We start from the raw sequence: 22,044 nt of genomic DNA, 5'->3' as shown, positions 1-22,044 counted from the left end.
AAAAAAAAAAAGGAACAGGGGAATCAGAAGTAGAAGATTCCAGGGCTGAGATAGGGCAGATACTAGATGAACCTGAACTTATGATAGCAAGTAAGGGAATAGAAGAAAAAAAATTTAAGTAAAAAACTGATGAAGGCATGTCCCCATGTCACAAGAACCAGCCTAAAGGGCTCTCCCTGGTCAACTGTGGGACAATTTGAAAGCCACAATAATTAAGGACAAAAAAAATACAAACCATTAAGAAATAGGAATCCATGAGTCCATGAAAAATACAGATACAGAAAGATAGAGAAAAGAAAGTTCTTGATTACAATAGAAAGTCAAGTGCCTACTGGTTATGTGGAAAGTGAAAGTGGAAAACCATTTTTTTACATTCCTCTTAGTAAAGATTGGCTCAGGCAAAAATCATCAATGGATGCTAAAATTAAGCTAAAATTTTGATGAAAGGCAGGATATATTCAAGGCCTTTCCAAATTACCATAGTATTTACATAAATGCTAGTTATGAGGGAAAAAATAGGGATTATTCACTTTAGAAACTGGACAAAATCCTGACAAAATCAGTATCACCAATAAAGGACAGACCTATATCATGTGTCTCCATCTGTGATACTATGAAAAATACAGAACAATATTCATGTAATATTCTAGCCAGAAATATATAACCTGAATATAATTAAGAGAAAACATTAAAAAAAAAACCAAACTAAAAACCATTCTATTAAAAAAGGGGGGGAGGTAAGGGGTAGTGGTAGGGGGCTATAGTCTCCAAAATCATCAGTGCTGTAAAAGACAAAGAAAGACTGTCAAATCTCCCATATTAAAAGAATCTAAGGGGACATCCCAACAAAATATAATACCTGATCCTAGTCTGGATCCTGCACTACAAAAAAAATTTCTACAAATGATATGATAGGGTTAATTGATAAAACTGGAATATGGATGACAAATTAGATAAAAGTATTTTCTCAAGATTAAACTGGCTGATAACTTAAGTATTTAGGGGTAATGTCATATATGCAACTCACTCTGAAATAATTAATAAGAGGTCAATTTGAGTAAAAGGTACATGAGTGTGTTTTGTGTTATTTGTACTATATTTTTTCTTACAGCTTTTCTGTAAGCTTTCCTAGTTAAAAGTACATTTGAAGAGAGGCACTGAAAAACAAACCCCTTGAAAATAGAGCTACCCTATGACCCAGCAATCGCTCTACTGAGTATTTACCCCAAAGATACAAATGTAGTGATCCGAAGGGGCACATGCACTCCAATGTTTATAGCAGAAATGTCCACAATAGCCAAACTATGGAAAGAACCCAGATGTCCATCAACGGATGAATGGATAAAGATGTGGTGTATATATGTATATATATGTGTATATATATATGTATATATACATACATACAACAGAATATTACTCAACCATCAAAAAAATGAAATCTTGTCATTTGCAATGACATGGATGGAACTAGAGGGTATTATGCTAAGCAAAATAAGTCAATCAGAGAAAGACAATTATCGCATGATCTCACTCATATGTGGAACTTAAGAAATAAAACAGAGGATCATAGGAGAAGAGAAGAAAAAATAAAACAAGACGAAATCAGAAAGGGAGACTCTTAATCATAGGAAACAAACTGACGGTTGCTGGAGGGGAGGGACATGGGGGGATGGGGTAACTGGGTGACTGACATTAAGAAGGGGACATGATGTAATAAGCACTGGGTATCATATAAGACCGATGAATCACTGAACTCTACCTCTAAAACTAATAATACATTGTATGTTAATTAACTGAATTTAAATTTTAAAAATTAATTTAAAAAAAAAGAAAAACAAACCCTATCAGTATATATGGCCTCTTGCTTAAAATTTTAGTCAAAGAGCATTTCATTGAAAGAGATTGTTACTCCAAAATTCAATTAAATTTTGCAATTCCACACTCAGCCCAAAAACCAAAACAGTCAGAAACTGTTACCAAAGCAATCAGAAACTGTTAATACTGTAAATACTATGGAAAGACATTGATCTAAAAATACTTCTTTCAAAGGAATGGTACAGTTATCTGATTAGCAAACTCCTTGTGAATGCCACTACACTTTCTGGTCTCTGTATGTAATGCTAGATATTACTGACACTTACCGCTACAAAGGCAAGACAAGCAAGACAACTGGCATACACCCAGGTGTGCATCTATGAAAGGAGCTCCTTCTGCTAGAAAACAATATGTAACTATTTGCATAACACCTACAATTCTAAATGGGTAGTTTCCCACATGTGAGACTACATCTTCAAGAGCCAAAGGACAATTTGTGCATTTTCTCAGACGTCTCCAGCACTCAAGGAAACATATTACAGATATAAACATTAGAAGACACCATTATGTCACCACACTGAATTGTATGCCTCTTGTCTTGTTTGAAAAGAATAATTTGAAAAGAGCTATTTTTACGAGATATCCTAGAAAATCAAGAGAAAGAACAGAATGGAGTATATTTAGGGCATTCAGTAAGATGCAAAATACCTACCTGGAGCAAACAGAATTTCAAAAAAAGTATCAAGGAATTCATCTACAAAAAGAACTGTCTTCAGTATTTTCTTGATTTTGTGCATTCCAGAGGCTAGAGATTTACATGCTCTGTGGTTTCTCCATATAATTATTGTACTTTCCATATTCAAACTTGTGTCAAGAACTCTTCAATAAATATTATTTCTTATTCTTAATATATAGTAACTATATAAGCAAGCTAAAATGAAACAACAACAATCTCTGAAGTCTGTAATATTTTTTAGATTTCATTCTATATTCACATGCAGAACACAACAGGGTGTAAAAAAGATTTCACTTTTTCTTTCTAAAAATTCAAATTTGTCTTTGGCTTTGAATTAGACATAAACAAACCCTTCAATGTATAAATATAATATCTTCATTCACTATTATGACCTTAATAGATAAATGAAATTGATAAATAACTGGAAAATTCAACAAAATGTGATCACCTGTGATCTAATTATTAAGACAAATGGCTGAACCCTTGTTTAGATTTAGTTGTAGACACATAAAGTCAATTAAATTATTCTATGGCTCAGTTCCCAATCTACCAATAAAATAAAAGTCATTGCTGCCTCCTGATTTCTAGCTCCACAGAAACTACTAAGGTAATATCAATGTTGTGCCTAAAATTAATGGAATAAAGCTCTCTCTATAAAACTAAGCTTATAAAATTAAGGTTGAGCCCAAATACTGAGCCTAGGCAAAAAGGGAGATAGGATAAATGCTGGGTGCCCAATTAAAATCAAAACCAAACCGAAGAAAACAAACTAGTAAGTTAAATATTATTTGTTGGTAATCGCCTTTGGAAAATTCTTCAACACTTGCTCCATTACAAATAATCCAAACATAAGCCATGCCTTACCTTGTTTTCTGCATAAGCAAGCCAGCGGCTTCCAAGAGCAATAGGATTCATGTTGGGCCCTGGACAAGGATAGCAGCCTGAAAAATTGGAAATGGCAATAGTGAGGTATTTCTTAATAAATTTTCTGTTGGCACAACACATTTTGATGCCATCAAAACAAAACAGCCAAATGGTTTTATTTTTTCAAGTCTCACATAAAATTCCCATAAAACCAGCCATTATTTTAATAGCTAAGTGAAGTTCATTTTTTTCTCCTCTACAGTTTCCTTTTGGTTTGATGCTGTTCCAATAAGAAACAAATCTGGGAAGAACTGGTAATAATTTTAGCAAAAACTGGGTATTTTATCCAGTTATTCCTAGAACAAGAAAGAGAAGCTAAAAGGAAACAAAGTTTTTAAGTCAAGCAACAGTATTTAGGGAGGAAAGAGAAAGGATACAATTGGTTCAGAAATTTAAAGGCAAAAGATAACGAAGACATACATCTAAAAGGAAATGATGATACACTGGTGGGAAGAAAAAAACAGAACAAGTACTGAAGTAAGGCACCAATGAAGCCAAGTAATTCACAAAGAGTGCCTCCACAGAAAGACGATGGAAAACTCATCTACACACTCCTATGTATTTACATTCAGCACTCAATTTCATTCTTCTTGCTTTCAGTCTAGCCAATAACAAACTAGTAGGAAGGACTGTTTTGTGGGTCTATCCTTTCAAGAAGAATAAATCACATAGTCGTGACGGTGAACACCATCACTACATGGAAACTCCAATACCATCTTCCTGAACTCTACTATCCAAAGCATAACACGATTCAGTCAAGTGATGTCTGTCATCCTAGAGGCTCTCCTCTCCCCTCCTGGCCATGCCAGTAAGGTCTTTGAGTCTAACACACTCATCTGTCAACTACACAAAATAATATTCCAATGTTTCACAAAGCTTTAGAGGGACTACTCAAAGGCAACTGCAGAATCAGACAACACAAAATGCCTAACCTAAAGAACTTCTGGGCTATTGTTCCATAAGTATCTGGTTAGTATTCTTACAAATGTTTTCCTCTAAAAGGTACACTAGAGGATCAAACTGAAGTATTCTATTTCACAGTTTAGGTCCTAATTTGGAATCTAAATTTATACAATCATGAGACAGACAAGATTCCATAACAATAATGTTTTCCTCTTATGGCAAAATAATAGCCAAATGACACAAATCATCTGAGAATAGCAAAAAATAGCAGGATGTGAATTATAAACTGCACACCTAACACTTCCCTACCCAGCATAAAGTCCCAGTCTATGTTACTGATCCTAAGAGGAACAGAGTTACCAATGTATGATCATGTTTTATGCAAAAGCATACTTAATAATGAGAAAAAGAAAATAATGAACTACTTTAAGATTTACTTTCAATAATAATTTATACGTTCTGCGATATATTATTTTAAAATTTATTTTATCTTCCTCCCACTTGATTAGAGGGGTACATAAGAATTTGTTGTGTTCACTGCTGAATCTCCACTGCCTAGAATAATACCTGAACACAGCTTAATAAATATGTTTGAACAAATTAAGAAATGCACCTAAATTAATCAAAGCATGTTTATATGACACTGGCAAAAAACTCATCTACATAAAAAAAACTTCAAATACTCAAATAGTGGGCTCACCTAAAAGCCAGATTTTTCATTTTAAACTATTTTTTTAAATATAGGAAACTTCAAAAGAAATAGGTATCTGTCTTAAACATGTATTAAGTGTTGGGGCACCTGGGTGGCTCAGTCAGTTAAGCAACTGCCTTCAGCTCAGGTCATGATCTCAGGGTCCTGGGATAGAGCCCCACATTGGACTCCCTGCTCAGTGGGAAGTCTGCTTCCCTCTCTCTCCCTCTGCCCCTCCTCACTGCTCCTTCTCTCTCTCTCTAATAGATAAATAAAATCTTAAACACACACACACGTATTACATGCTCTCTGATTCAGAAAGCCTTGTGTGTAACTAAATGCTAGTGTGTTGGTGTTCACAAGCACTGAGGAAGCACACGCCTGCCACTGCATCCCTCACACAGTAGTGTTCATTTGAGCTCCTTCGATCACCATTTATTTTGAGTTTTCCTTTTTAAAGAAGATAAAGAACTTATAAAGAAGATAATGGCCCAAAGAGGAAATCCATATATCACATGAAATACAAGGTATGAGCTTTCTAATTTTTTACTCATCTTTTTAAAAAAATTTTGTTTATTTCAGGGTTTAAAGGGTTCTGTTTGGGATGTTTTGGATTTGGGGAAAACTGACCTCTAGGTAACTGTGATATTACTATATTCACTGAAGGCACATTATGGACACATATTATGGACACATACAAAGGACAACAGCACACTAAAACAGTGCAAAGACAATACACTCTAATATATGTTGTACAGTATTTACATAGATTTCATTATTATATTCCCACTGAGTAGCCTAATTCATACATATATTCCATAGATATTTTCAGAGCTGAAGAAATGAATATAAATATGGCCTATAAGAAAATGTCCCCCTTTTAAATATTATTTGAAAATTTCCCCCTTTTAAAATGTCATGAGAAAAAGAACCAAATGAAAAACAGAAATGAATACTTGTGAACTGCAGCACTGCATTAGAGGTAGCTAATCTCCTGAACCTTAAAGTCAATATTATCTAACTCTCCATCAATTCTGATATTCATCTCATCTCAATAGATCCTAATAAGTATATTCTCCTTTCCAAATACTAGAAGATATCAAGGACAAATGTTCTTCATTTCACTTTTGGAGTCAATGTTTTTAGAAACCCAGTGGACCTTAAGAATTATAGTGTATTGGAATGAAAGCAAATTGTTTTTTTGCTCTCCAAAAAACACTTTACAGCTGGAATCAGCAGACCATCAGCCACTCAGCACTATCCCAACTTTATAAGCATGACTCCTTTAAAAATTAACCATTGCCTCCAGCTAAACTTTTAAAACAAGGGGGAAAAAAATCCAAATCTCTATAACACTAAGGCTAATTCTAACATGTTTACAATGTTTGTGAACAAAGCAAGAGAACTGGATATTAAAAAAACTGAGATTTCCAAATTTAAATAAAGGTAAGATCCAAGAAAAGCACACTAAATGAAGATTCCTCCATTGCTATAGAAATATTTTAAAAGGCACAGGAGACATGCAATTTAAGATGGCATCCTCCCTTAATATTGGTCCCTACCGGGAAGGTGACCTAAACTTATTTTGAAAAACAAAGGATTCACCTACTCTCTATAACATTCTGCCTAATTTTTCTTGGTAAAGAGGACTCAAAAGATTTCAGACCTTTTTGAAAAAACAGATGTCTGCATTTATGGTCATCTGACTCCCAGTAAGGTTAGCAAGGCAAGTCAATGGGGAAAGAATAATCTCGTCAACAAATGATGATGGGTCAACTACACATCCATATGCCAAAGAATATAACCCTGATCTCACACCGCATACAAAAATTAACTCGAAATTAAATCAAAGACTTAAATGAAAAAGTTAAAAATACTGCTCTCTTCCTCAGCACTGCCTGCATTGGTGGCAGCCATCTTCTACTTGGCAACATGGCTGCCCTCAGACCTCTGGGGAAGACCAAGATTGTTAAAAGAGGACCAAGCAGTTCATCCGACACCAGTCAGACCAATATGTCAAAATTAAGCACAACTGGTAGAAACCCAGAGGCATTGTCGATAAGGTACACAGAAGATTCAAGGGCCACATCTTGATGTGCAGAACTGGATATAGGAGCAACAGGAAAACAAAGCACATGCTGCCCAGTGGCTTCTGAAGTTCTCAGTCCACAATGTCAAGTGCAACAAATCTTATGTGCAGAGATTGCTCACAATGTCTCCTCCTAGGACCACAAAGCCACCGAGGAAAGAGCAGCCCTGCTGGCCATTAGAGGCACCAATCCCAATGCCAGGCTGTGTAGCCAAGAAAATGAACAGACAGCTTACATGCATATTGTATTTGTATTAAACACACACACAAAAATACCAAAAAAAATGTTAGAAGTACTAACCTCTAAGAACAAAACACAGTGGTAAATCTTCATACCCTAAGATTAAGCAATGCTTTCTTAGATATGACACCAAAAGTACAAGTGATAACAGAAAAAATAGATAGGGCACCTGGGTGGCTCTGTGGGGTAAGTGGCTGCCTTCGCATGATCTCAAGGTCCTGGGATCGAACCCTGCATGGGGCTCCCTGTTCAGAGGGGAGTCTGCTTCTCCCTCTCCTTCTGCCCCTCCCGCCATTGCTGCTCTCTCTCTCTCTCGCTCACTCTCCCTCTCTCTCAAGTAAGTAAAAGCTTTTAAAAAAAGAAAATAGAGAAATTGGACGTTTGTGCTTCAAAGAACATCACTAAGAAAAAGAAAAAACAGAATGGAGTTTTATAAAACATATATCTGATAACTGACTTGTATCCAAAATATAAACAGACCTATTACAACTCAAAAAAGAAAACATGAATAAGTCATAAATTTTAACAAAGAAGATATATGCTAGTGAATGAACACATGAAAAGATGCTCAACATCATTCCCCATCAGGGAAATGCAAATCAAAGGTAAAATCAGATACCATTTCATGAGACATCAATAGGATGGCTATAGTCAAAGAAAGGTAGTAACAATCAATAGTGGGAATGTGGAGAAATTAGAACTTTCATACACTGCAGGTGGGAATGTAAAATGCAGTCACTCTGCCTGGCAGCTCTTCAAATAGTTAAGGATAGAATTACCATATGACTCAGCAATTAAACTCCTAGGTGCATACTCAAGAGAAATGAAAACATATGTCCACACAAATACTTAGACCCAAGAGAACTGAAAACACAGTTGACCCTTGAACAACGTGAGCTTGAACTACACAGGTCCACTTATACATGGGTTTTTTATAAAACAGTACTGTAGATATATTTTCTTTTCCTTATGATTTTATAGTAACATTTTATTTTCTCTAATTTAATTATAAGAACATAGTATATAATACATATGACATACAAAATATATATTAATTGACTGTTTATGTTATTGATAAGGCTTCTGGTTAACACTAGGCTAAGTTTTTGGAGAGTTAAAAGCTATACGCAAGTTTTCAACCATGCGCGCATTTGGCACCCCTAACCTCCATACAGTTCAAGGGTCAACTGTGTATGTCCCCACAAAAAACTTTCATTTATGAAAGCATTATTCATAATAGCCCAAAAGTGGAAACAAATGAAACATCCATCACCTGATGAATAGATACCTGTGGTATTACCCACACAATTAAATATTATTCAGTAACAAAAAGAAATGAAGAATAATATTCCATTGTCTGGATATACCATAGTTTACCTATCCATTCACTTACTGATGGACATCTTGGTTGCAATGTGAATAAAGTTGCAATAAACAACTGTGTACAAGTTTTTTAAGTGGACAACAATTAAAACTCCTTTGGGTAAATACCAAGAAGTGTGACTGCTAGATTGCATGGCAGGAGTATGTCTAGTTTTGTAAGAAACTGCTGAACTGTCCTCCAAAATGGCTATTATCACTTTGCATTCCCACCAGCAATGTATGAGAGTTCCTGTTGCTCCATATCTTTGTCAGCATTTGCTGTTGTCAGTGCTCTACATTTCGGCCAGTCTCATGGGCATGTGGTATCTCATTGTTTTAATCTGAATTTCTCTGATAACATATGATGTGGAACATCTTTTTATATGCTTATTTTCCATCTGTATATCTTCTTTGGTAAGCTGTTAAGGTTTATGGCACATTTTTTAATTGGGCAGTTTCTGTTCTTCTTGTTGAGTTTTAAGCATTCTTTGTATATTCTGAGTAACAGTCCTTTATTGGATGTGTCTTTTACAAAAACTTTCTCCTAGTCTGTGGCTTGTCCTCTCATTCTTTTGACACTGTCTTTTGGAAAGCATAAGTTTTTAATTTTAACGAATTCCACCCTATCAATTATTTCTTTCATGAATTGTGCCTTTGGTGTTGTATCTAAAAAGTCATCACCATACACAAGGTCATGCAGGTTTTCCCTATGTTATCTTTTACAAATTTTATACTTTTGTGTATTACATTTAGGTCTGTGATCCTCTTTGAGTTAATTTTTGCAAAGGATGTATGGTTTGTGTCTAGCTACAGTTTTTCACAGGGGAATGTAGTTGTTCCAATACCATTTGTTGAAGAGACTATCTTTGCTCCCTTGTACTACCTCTGCTGCTTTGTCAAAGATCTATTTCTGGGCTCTCTATTCTGTTCCATTGATCTAATTGTATATTCTTTAGCCAGTGCCACACTGTCTCGATTACTGTAGTTTGATAGTAGTAAATCTTGAAGTCAGGTAGCAACATGGCAGAAACTTGAATCACATTACTAAACAGAAGTCAATCTGAGAGGGCTACATACTATATGATTCCAACTGTATGACATTCTAGGAAATGCAAAACCACGGAGATAACAAAAAAATGAGTGGTTCCTGGGGAAATGGGGAAGGCAGAGATGAACAGGCAGAGCAGAGGATTTTTAGGACAGTGAAAATATTCTGTATGATATTACAGTGATGGATATATGCCAATATACATTTATCCAAACCCACAGAATGTATAAAACCAAAACTGAACCCTAAGGTAAACTATGAACTCTGGTTGATAATGATGTTTCAATGTAGCAACTGGACCACTCTGGTGAGTAACACTGATAATGGGGGAGGCTATACATGTGTGACAATGGTGAAATCTCTGTATCTTCTGTTCAATTTTGCTGTGCACTTAAAACTGCTCTAAAAAAGTCTTCAAAAAAATTTTTTTAACATTTGTTTATTTGAGGGGCGCCTGGGTGGCTCAGTTGTTAAGCGTCTGCCTTCGGCTCAGGGCATGATCCCGGAGTCCTGGGATCGAGCCCCACATCGGGCTCCCTGCTCTACTGGGAAGCCTGCTTCTTCCTTTCCCACTCCCCCCTGCTTGTGTTCCCTCTCTTGCTGGCTGTTTCTCTCTCTATCAAATAAATAAATAAAATCTTTAAAAAAAAAAAAGATTTGTCTTTTGAGAGAGAGAGTTGGCGGGGGAGGGAGGCAGTGGGAGAGGGAGAGAAGCAGACTCTCTACTAAGTGTAGAGCCCAATGCAAGACGAATCTCACCACCGTGAGGTCATGACATGAGCTGAAACCAAGAGTCCGATGCTCAACCAACTGAGCCACCCAGGAGCCCCTAAAAAAATTTTTTTAAAGATGAACTGATTCTACAACATAGATGAACTATGATTATCTATGTTCAGTAAAAGATATCAGTCACAAAAGACCACATATTCTATTAAGTCCAGAAAAAAAACCATGAACACTCTCTCCAGAAAGAAATATAAGCACATAAAACATTAAACATCACTTCAAGGATTTATTTGACTATCTTACAACTGATTAATGATCCTCTTAAAGTTCCATGAGCTTTCTGATTTTTGCTTTTTCATGTACATAAACATATGAATTTTTTTTTAAAGATTTTATTTATTTATTTGACAGAGATAGAGACAGCCAGCGAGAGAGGGAACACAAGCAGGGGGAGAGGGAAAGGAAGAAGCAGGCTCATAGCAGAGGAGCCTGACGTGGGGCTCGATCCCATAAGGCTGGGATCACGCCCTGAGCCGAAGGCAGACGCTTAACCGCTGTACCACCCAGGCGCCCCAACATATGAATTTTTTAAGATTTATTTATTGAGAGAGAGAGCGTGCACAAGCATGCATGGGGGAGGGGCAAAGGGAGAGGGAGAGAGAGACTCTCAAGCAGACTCACTGCTGAGCACAGAGGCCAATGCGGGGCTTGATCTCATGACCCTGAGATCATGAACTAAGCCGAAATCAAGAGTGGGACACTTACCCGACTGAGCCACACAGGCGCCCCAAATATATCATGAATTTAAGAGTACAGCCAGTGTGATGTTCAACGGGTAGGTTATTATGTGGAGAGGACAAGAAAATTACAAATTGTTTCATTGCACACATATTCATTGACTGCCCACTATGTACTGGGCACCTGCCCGGCCCGTGAAAACACTGCGGCAATATGGGAACCCAAAAGAACAGGGATAGATTTGACTTTAACTTGAACTGGGCTTAGATCTCACATTAACCTGCCAATCTCTCCTCATAAATGTTACAAATTTGCTCCTAAACATTTTCAAAAGGAAACCTCCTTTTTCCAAAACTAAAAGTAATTCTGCATTTTTAAGATCCTTTAATTTCTTATACTTGTTATTAATCATTAACGTAATTGAAGAACACACATAACAACACAAAGAAATAGCATTAGGATGGTAAGGAATAAATTTTCTTCCTCGAAGTTAAAAACAGAGGCCACTGGAAAGAGTTACTTACTGTACAATCCTTTGGTCTCTCCAGAGACTTCATATCTAACTTTCAATTTAAGCACACTGGAAATGACTGCTAATGACATCTATCAGTCCTTGTCTTTTGTTTTCTTCATCATACATGGGTTTTGAATTTCCACATCAGACAGCTGCTCAAGGCCACCGTTTCTATACAGGCAAATACAAAGGTGTCTCCTTTCTCATCATATTGGCTGCATTCCCTTTCCAGTTCTCTATCAGCTCTCTTTACCTGATCCTTCCACCCTTTGGCACAAATTTCCATGATGCTTCCTCTGATGGACCAGCTGTCTCTACTTATTTTACAGTCCCATCATTGTATTCATACATAACTAAGGCACTCACAATTGTATTATACAAGAGCTTTTTAAACTGCATTAGAAATCAAATGCCTACACCACCAAAACAATATCCTCATTAAGTGGAGAATTTGTCATTCTATGTGGGCTCTGGTCCTAATTGTTCAAGAACTAGAAACCAATCACTGGGGAAAACCTATATGGCACAGGCAAATGGGCTACAACAAATGCTATTCTCAGTACGCCTACTGCCTCAGCAACATCTTTTTAGGGCCTCGGGCAAACTGGTTTATACACATGGGCTAGCCCAAATTCAGAGAAACACTTAGAAACACGACTTGTTCCACCCGCTAAAAGTTTCAGTCTGTATAAAGGAAAGGGGTGGGAATGTTGTAATTAAAGAAAAAGAAGATTCTTTCAAGTTAGGATATGGTATACTTGTTCCTTGATCTTAAGTATCAGGCTATGCTAAATTTTGTTCAACGTGTTGATACAAATCACTTTAGGTGAAGCTGTATCTCAGAAACAGGAAGTTAAATTCCTTCATACAAATATTCGCCAAATATCATCAATCTTACCAACCCTACATCACTCACATAAATCCAATCTCTAGGGTTTTCCAGTCAAGTAAAATAATATGTAACTAACAATGAGATACGTCTTAAGAGAAGTATGAAATGAGGTATGTTCCCACTATGGACTGGGGTATTCACAGATGAAAGGGTTGGGAAGAGCTGTTGTAGAATGCTACAACACACAGTACTCAGAGCATGCGGAGAGAAATCACAAACCTGTGTTGTTATCATTGCTGTTGATGCTTTCTCAACTCTGTTTCAACGTAAACTGTATATTCAAATGTAATATACATCCAGAAGCACCCAAATCAACAAAGTGAACATATACATACATAAGCAGTACCAAAACAAAACAAAACCCCAGGACATTACAGAATCACAAAAGCCCTCTCTCATATACCTTTCCAGCTCTCTTCTCCCAAGGCCATGCACCATCCTGCCTTCTGACAACTATACTAAACATCTGTCCTCAAAAGACATTGCTGGGTTCTAATACATAGTTTATTACACTTATTTCCATCTTTTATCCCCAGAAATGATAGTTGTACTTTTATACTACCCCATTTTTCAACATTTTAAGTTACACACATTTCAGATTTAATGAAATACACACTAAACAGATGTTATGGCATCCCCAAATCATGACAGCCATTTTACAAATACTATACTGAAAGAAGAGATGATAATCCTAATGGAACAGGAATTACTAAAAATTCACTTCCGGGGGCCTCAAGCCACCTGACCAGGACTTACTAATAAAACTAAATGTCACTCATAAAGCACCTGAGTGACACTCATAAAGCATCCTTCCAGATCTCTTCTCATCATGAACAATTCACAGAATACAGAGAGCCTAATGCTTTAATAATACTTATTTCAACTACTGAGTGGGTCCAGTAATGCAGAGGGAAGCATTTAGGACTATATGACAAAGATGTCCCAAAGGGGGCGCGTGGGTGGATCAGTCAGTTGGGCATCTGCCTTTGGCTCAGATCATGATCTCAGGGTCCTGGGATTGAGCCCAACATTGAGCTCCCTGCTCAGCAGAAAGTCTGCTTCTCCCTCTGCCCCTCCCCCTGCTCATGTGCTGGCTCTCGCATGCGCTCTCTCTCTCTCTCTCTCTCTCTCTCAAATAAATAAATAAATAAATAAAGATGTCCCTAAGGCTATCAACTAAAAAAGAACAAAGGCATCAAGAAAGAGTAATAATGATTCACTCTCCCATTCATTTTTATTAGATTTCATTAATAGTCTGTACTTGCTAAAGGCTCATAAAATAGAAGCTCCTAGTCCCAAAAGGGAAAACACTCCAGATACTGGAGAGATACTCAAGAGCTGATGACTACAAACATAAAATTTTCAAATTTCAGATTTTCTGGATTTACTCCAATATGTGGGAGAAACTTCACTCATATATGCGTACATATATTCACTTCTTTAAATATCCACCGAACACCATTAATTTCCAGGTCAGACATATATATCATTTTTCCTGGAGATTACTGATCCTATATTAGCAATTTTCTTCCCCATCTGATGACTTGTTACAGAGTTGCACTACATTCTAAACCATTTTGGCTAACTAAACAACTTGGAAAAGGACCGCTGATGTTTTGAAACCAGAAAACAGTTGAGATAAATGTTTTTCATCTTCAGCAAATTGAGTTTTAGTCTTACAAGAAGCAAAAATAAACATCAGTAATATTTTTAAGTTAGCTAGAACATCACGGATATATTATACTTTCCATGCGGACCTTACTTCCTTCATCCAAATCAAGCTAGATAACTTTGCTCTCAAGGAGATCACTGTCTAGTAGCAGAGACAGAACAAGTAAACAGAAAATGCGTACAATAACATGGAAAGTTAAGTGTCTTAACAGAGGCAAAGATTACATGTTATAAAAGCATTCCCAAAGGGTGTTGAGTAATAAAAAAGGTCTGTAATCAAACAAATATGGGAAATATACAAATGCAGTAAATAAACTTAAGCAGATTAAAACGTTAGTCACCACTGCCATTCTCCAATAGAAGGCAGTGTTTCCTGACTACATGTGACCAGGGCACCTCGATGCCCACTGCATGTTGAAGGTTTGTGTTCTGCCAACAGACTTTGGGAACTGCTATCTTTGGGGACTTAGACAAAGGCAAGGTTGCTGTAAGCTAAAGGTGTCAGGAAATGGTTCACATAAGAACTAATACAGACACTAATACAGACAGCCGAGAAAGATATGCAGGATTAAGACATTCTGGGAAAGGAGGGTGCTGGTGTAAAGGCCAATTCAGACAGGAAAATAAAGTGACAGTGCACCTGCAAAAAATGAGAATAATGAATGGAGTTCAAAGTAAATGTAGCATAAGTAGCATGAAAAGGAATTGTAGAAATAAAGAGTTAAAAAGGATACTGGATATTGATAAAGAAGGTTTTTGTATGTGAAAAACCTTGGGATTTCAGGTGGTAGGAAATGTACAAGATACATGTCCCTGTTGGCCCAGGACATTTCTAGTATATATGCTGACCAGATTTGATCAGAATTAAATTAAGTATGGCATTTGTTCAAATCGAAAGACCTCAGTTTAGATGATAAATTATATATGGTCATTTGGTAATGACCTTTGGAAAGGTATAAATGAAAAAGACTGTCCATGAATTGATATTGTTGAAACTAGATAAGTACATGGTGGTTCATTATTCTACTACTTTCTTTAAATAACAGTATGTACTACCCAAAATAAATTCTTAAACAACATTCACAGGAGATGAAACAGTATTGTATAGTATTAATAATTTAATACTATACAATACTACAATATTTTCACCATCTCACTAAAAGTTTATCCAATAAGAAAAATTTTAATAACTTAATAATAATTTTATTTTTATAAAAATTTTAATAATTTAATAATAATCAAAATACATTTAACCATTTTAAGGTAACTAAAAACTCATATTCTTTCTAGAAGAACCTCATAGTTTCCAGTAAGAATGAAAACTAAGAAGAATACATACTCTACTCACTCTTCTTTTGCTTAAACATACTTTCATTCTTATTTCCACTATAAATGTTCTAATTGAGAAATTATAGTAAAATCCCAAGAAGATATGAAATTTCTTTAATTGCTTTCTTTGACAATGTGCCAGTTTCTATACTGATTCTGCCAATTGATTCAAGAGCTTTATGTATTTGCTTTTTTTTCTGTCAGATAGAAAATCTGTAAGTTGACCCACGTCAGAACATTCCACAAATTCTTCTATTGCAAAATCTCAAATTGCAAAATACTTCTCCAGAAAATTGGCAAATATTGTCAATGTACAAAAAACAAAGCTTTTTAAAAGATAAATTGTATTTAGAGCCTACAGTATCATAGATTTTTTTATAAATTCTTATATGGAGGTCCTTATTCAAAGGGATACATGCACCCCAATGTTTATAGCAGCATTATCAACAACAGCCAAATTACGGAAAGAGCCCAAATGTCCACTGACTGGTGAATGGCTAAAGAGGATACACACACACACACACACACACACACACACACACAAGAATATTACTCAGCTATCAAAAAGAATGAAATCTTGCCATTTGCAATGACATGGATGGAGCTAGAAAGTATTATGCTAAGCGAAATAAGTGAGTCAGAGAAAGACAATTATCATATGATTCCACTCATATGTAGAATTTAAAAAACAAAACATATGAACATAGGGAGGGGGGAAAGAGAGGCAAACCAGAAAACAGACTCTTAACTATAGAAAACAAACTGATGGTTACTGGAGGGGAGGTGAGCAGGGGGACGGGTTAAATGGGTGATGGGTACTAAGGAGGGCACTGGTGATGAGCACTGGGGGTTGTATGTAAGTTGATGAATCACTAGATTCTACACCTGAAACTAACACTACACTATATATTAACTGGAATTTAAATAAAAACTTGATAATTGTCTTTCTCTGCTTGACTTATTTCACTTAGCATTATCTCCTCCAGTGCTGTCCATGTTGCAGCAAATGTTGACAAAGACAATTATATGGTTTCTCTCATCTATGGAACATAAGAACTAGGATGATCGGTAGGGGAAGGAAGGGATAAAGAAAGGGGGAGTAATCAAAAGGGGGAATGAAGCATGAGAGACTATGGACTCTGAGAAACAAACTGAGGGCTTCAGAGGGGACGGGGGTGAGGGAATGGGATAGGCTGGTGATGGGTAGTAAGGAGGGCACGTATTGCATAGTGCACTGGGTGTTATATGCAACTGATGGGTAGTAAGGAGGGCACGTATTGCATAGTGCACTGGGTGTTATATGCAACTAATGGAGCATCGAACTTTACATCGGAATCCGGGGATGTACTGTATGGTGACTAACATAATACAATAAAAAATCATTTAAAAAAAATCATTAAAAAAAAAAGAAGGGGGAATGAAACATGAGAGACTATGGACTATGAGAAACAAACTGAGGGCTTCAGAGGGGAGGGGGGTGGGGGAATGGGATAGGCAACTAATGAATCATCGAACTTTACATCAAAAACCAGGGACGTACTGTATGGTGACTAACATAATATAATAAAAAATATTATTATGAAAAAATAAAAATAAAAAATAAAATAAAATACAGAGAGGTTAAATAAATAAATAAATAAAAACTTGAAGAAAAAATGAAACAAATACGTTTCCATCGCCTATTAAATAACAGAAACTCATGTTAGTAGAAACAAATTTCACTCATTTGTAAGAGGCATACAATTAAGGATATAAGGTATATCTACATCATTTTATGCAAAATTTTGTTAGACCATCTAAGCTTACAAGTTCCTATTATTATACATAAGTTTGCCCATTTTCTCCAATAAAACAGAGTACTCTGAAAGGTCTATTCTCATTCCAGTGTATCAAAAATATTACAAAGCCTGTGTCCTTCAAATATAATTATAAATTCAATATATAAATCTAGTGATTTTTATGCTAAGTAAAACAAGTCAGTCAGAGAAAAACAAATATATGATTTCACTCATATGTGGAATTTAAGAAACAAAACAAGTGATCAAAGAAAAGAGACAAACAAAAAAGACTTAAATATAGAGAACAAACGGGGGGGGTGATGGGTGAAGAGGATTAAGGATGCACTTATTGTGATGAGCACTGAGTAATGTATAGGATTCTTGTATCATTATATTGTACACCTGAAACTAATATAACACTGTATGTTAATTATACTTGAATTCTAAAAATTTTTTAAATCTGGTGTTAAAATTGTTCCTTTATAATAAAGCTTATTTTTTCTTTTAAAATTCTATCCTGGGTATTTAATTACTGAAAATCTACATTTTTTACTTATTTACTTTAAAAACTTCACTATAAATATGCTCTGTAAAATAAAGATTTCTATTATTAACTTATTTATATTTATTAACTTCTCTTTAATCACTATGACAACTGACTTTATACCCAATTCTTATTACAAAGAAAGAAACAGATCTATTGGCAAGTACAATATTACTTCCAGCCTAATGTTTAAATTTCAAAACATACAGTGCCATTTAAATAAACGAACTTAACAAATAATGATTTGGGATGTTTTTCCTCCAATTTTACACTCAGCTGAGACAGCAAAAGCGATCGTTATATTTTAAAAAGAAGCAAGAAAGTACCTCTAGGCTCCTGACTTTATTTTAAAAGGGAAAAGCAGCTACCAAGGAAAACAGACTCTAAGTGTAAAATTAAAAAGGAGTCACAACAGAAATATCTGACTTTGCAGAAGCCAAGACACACATATCTTTGATTAAAGATGAAGAGCAGAAGACCATTGATAAAATGTAAGATAAACGCTCAGGAGGGGCGCCTGGGTGGCTCCGTCGTTAAATGTCTGCCTTCGGCTCAGTGCGTGATCCCAGGGTCCTGGGATGGAGCCCTGCATCGGGCTCCCTGCTCTGCTGGGAGCCTGCTTCTTCCTCTCCCACTCCCCCTGCTTGTGTTCCCTCTCTCGCTGGTTGTCTGTCAAATAAATAATACATTTTTAAAAATCTTAAAAAAAAAAAAAACGCTCAGGAAAACCTGGTATCTAAATCTGGCTGAAGGGTTCATACTCTGCCCTGATTCACTGCTCTGCAGCCCACATATATGGAGGTAACGGATAGATTCACACATGGTTCCTTAGATACAGTCTAGTTCTCTAATTGTTTTAATTATAATAATGAGTAATACAAATATAGTGTAATATATTAATTCATAAGACCTGTATAAGAAGAATATGCTAAAACAGGCCATGTACTATCCAAAGCTGTCCATATTATGCATAAAATACATTTGTGAATGAAGATATTATTAATGAATATATGCTTCTCAAAAAACTTTTTAATTTTTTTATGTCTGGATTGACAACGTAAGATCCTGCCTAGTGATCTACATTTCATAATTATTAACCATAAATTTCTGATTACCATAAAATCAATGAGAGCTGGATTAATGTATTCATTTGTTCAAGAAATATATAGTGAGAGCCTACACTGTGCTAGTTCAATGTCCCAGGGGTTAGAGATATGAATTGTATACATGAGGTCTTGTGAGAAAATGAAAAATATTTCAGGGTACATGATCTCCATCGTTATCTTTGTAGATGTCTGAGAGATGGCTGCAAGCTCAAGAAGACAAGCTGTCATAATTCTTCTTCCTAGTCTACCAAATTATAAATACTATGCGTTATACTGAATTATATTATCTGTTATATATCATATACAATGGATGCAATTACATAGAAATGATAATGTATTAGTTATCTCAGAACATGACCTCTTATCAGAAAGGATAATATCTACTACCCAGGGCTTAATACACAGTAGATATTAGGTAAACATCTAATGAATAAGTATGTATACAGTTGTGATAGTTCAAGAACAACAGCAATATGAGATGGATTCCCTATTCATGACAAAACTGAAATCTGTTCCAACAAAACTATCTCTACAGCACACGCATAATCAGACTCTGGGGAAAAAAAACAGCTAGAGCTTTAATGGAGAGTTATAGAAGTTAAAATATAAGAATGAAAACTACTATTTTACTAGTGTGTAGTGAAAAAAAAAATTCTAGTATATGTGCTGCCGAAGGGAGCATGAAAAAAAAATTCTAACTCCAGACTTTCTTTGGACTCCGTTCTTGCTGGAATCACCACCCTCTTGGCCCACCCTACAAGTTTGGGACATGCCAGCCCCTCCAACTGCAAGAACCAATTCTTTTCAAAAAAAGAATCACTCGGCCAATCAGTGAGTATGTATGTGGCTCCAGATTCTATGCTTATTCCAGCACTTTCAAACAGTACTGGAAGTCGTGGGAGATGGAGTAAGAAGGAGGGAGGGAAAGAAAGAGACTTGGACATTTCTCTAAGTTTCAAATCCCTCATGTATGATAATCCAGTTATCTCTTCAAGTATGTTATGTGAATGAAGTAACTTAACAACAGCTCCGGAAAGTATGGCATAGCTACATGAACCTAAATTACTCACAGTTACTCAAGGAGAACATGTAAGGAGAAACCGAGGCAACATAATACAAGGCTTGCTCAATAACAGGAAAAAAAATGTGTTGTGGGTTGTAAATACATACCATAAAATGAGAGTACTAAGAGATCCACAGAAACACAGGCATATCATAATAATTGAATAACCATGAAACACTGATGTGATGATTACAATAAGTTTGCTGATTCTATCAAATAGAATAAACTCAAAAGCATATTATAAGAAATAAACCAAGTTGATACATACTTGTGACAAAAAACTTTTTTGTGAAAGTACAGCTATCAAAGGCAGCAATTTTCTCCTGCAAGACTACAACGAGGATCCTAAAATTAGAGGGAGAAAAAACAACAAAAAAGGTGAATGTGAAATCCTGTATATTAAGTCATAAATAAGCTAAATCATTAGATTTAAAGAAGTATCTATCAACGCAATTTAGGCAAGAAACATCAGACTCTTAAAATGGAAAAATAGAACCACAAATTCCTTACTATAATCAAGAGAGACAGGATTAGAAGAAGAAAAGTGACAGAACAAACTACAGGTTAAAACATTATTTTCTTCTAAATAAAATTTTATTTTCATTCATTATAAATCAAATAAATCTATCTTCATGAAATCAATAAACTGCTGGCTATTTACTAAAAGTGTTTTTCTGGTGCTGGCTCAAATTCAGTTTATGGAATTAAACATAAAATGGATTTATGTAACCTGTCACTTAAAATGATTGCTGAATTTCCCAACACAAGAACAAAGGGAAGAAAGAAAGAACGCAAACTCAGACAACTGTTATTCAGTATAAATGAGTCATTTCTGATTGACTCAATATATTAAAATTTAATCAGAATCTGTATGAACTATTTTTCTCCCAGTGCCCAATATTTGTAAAAAATTAGGAAAATAAGTTAGTTATAAAATATTTTATAACCAAAACTCCTAAAATACATCCAAAATGAAGTTATTTTATACATTGTGTTTTTGAGTACTTCTCTTCGCATAACAGTAACATAAAGATCCAAATTTCAAAGTTATCTTAATAATCAAAGATTACAATTGTTAAATATTTAACATACTCAGGGTATTTTTCCAAATTTGGGGGAGGTAAATCTGAGTAACAGATGTTAATGATGAGTAGGAAAAAAGAAAATGTTGTCTTTAACATGCATGCTGTATTAATATTGTTCATTTGCTAATGCAGAACAAAATCCTTAACACAGCTGACAACACAAAATAAATGATTCTGTCATGGCACTTAGAATAAGAAACCAACCAATCATCAGAACCAGGTTAAAAGGCTTAGGGAATCCATAATAAGAAGGTAACAAACTCAAATGAGAGAAAATGCAGAAAGACAAACAGAAATGAAAAGGTCTTCTTTTTTTTTTTTTAAAGATTTTATTTATTTATTTGACAGAGACAGAGACAGCCAGAGAGAGAGGGAACACAAGCAGGGGGAGTGGGAGAGGAAGAAGCAGACTCATAGCAGAGGAGCCTGATGTGGGGCTCGATCCCATAACGCCGGGATAACGCCCTGAGCCGAAGGCAGACGCTTAACTGCTGTGCCACCCAGGCACCCCGAAAAGGTTTTCTAACAATCAAGAAGCCCGTCCCCATAATATAGTAACATACAAAATCATTTCCATTTCCACAAGGACGGTTTAATTTATTATGAATATTGCTAAGTCCAAAAGACTATGCCATACAGCTGATTTGCAAAACCAAATGCAGAATTAACCAGGGAAAGATGTGGTGAATCAGATTTGGCATTTTATAGACCAAAAGCTAAGCAGTATCCTGACATCTATGTGATAGCTTTTCCTCTAACCTTTACCACATTTAAACTCAGGCAACTTCT

General features: G+C 35.6%; 1 protein-coding gene across 1 annotated transcript in view; it reads right to left on the bottom strand.

The window, feature by feature from the left end:
- Positions 1-22,044, bottom strand: part of BCAS3 (BCAS3 microtubule associated cell migration factor) — a 621,209-nt gene that overhangs the window by 458,984 nt on the left and 140,181 nt on the right. The window contains exons 9-10 of the mRNA XM_034640661.1: positions 20,439-20,515; positions 3,416-3,492 (exon numbers count right to left, since the gene is read on the bottom strand). Coding sequence (XP_034496552.1) covers positions 3,416-3,492; positions 20,439-20,515 — 154 coding nt within the window. The remainder of the gene's footprint in view (positions 1-3,415; positions 3,493-20,438; positions 20,516-22,044) is intronic.

The sequence above is a fragment of the Ailuropoda melanoleuca genome, chromosome 13 (assembly GCF_002007445.2).
Source record: "Ailuropoda melanoleuca isolate Jingjing chromosome 13, ASM200744v2, whole genome shotgun sequence".
NCBI lineage: Eukaryota > Metazoa > Chordata > Mammalia > Carnivora > Ursidae > Ailuropoda > Ailuropoda melanoleuca.
The sequence above is the reverse complement of the archived record's forward strand: the minus strand, read 5'-3'. Positions and strand labels throughout refer to the sequence as shown.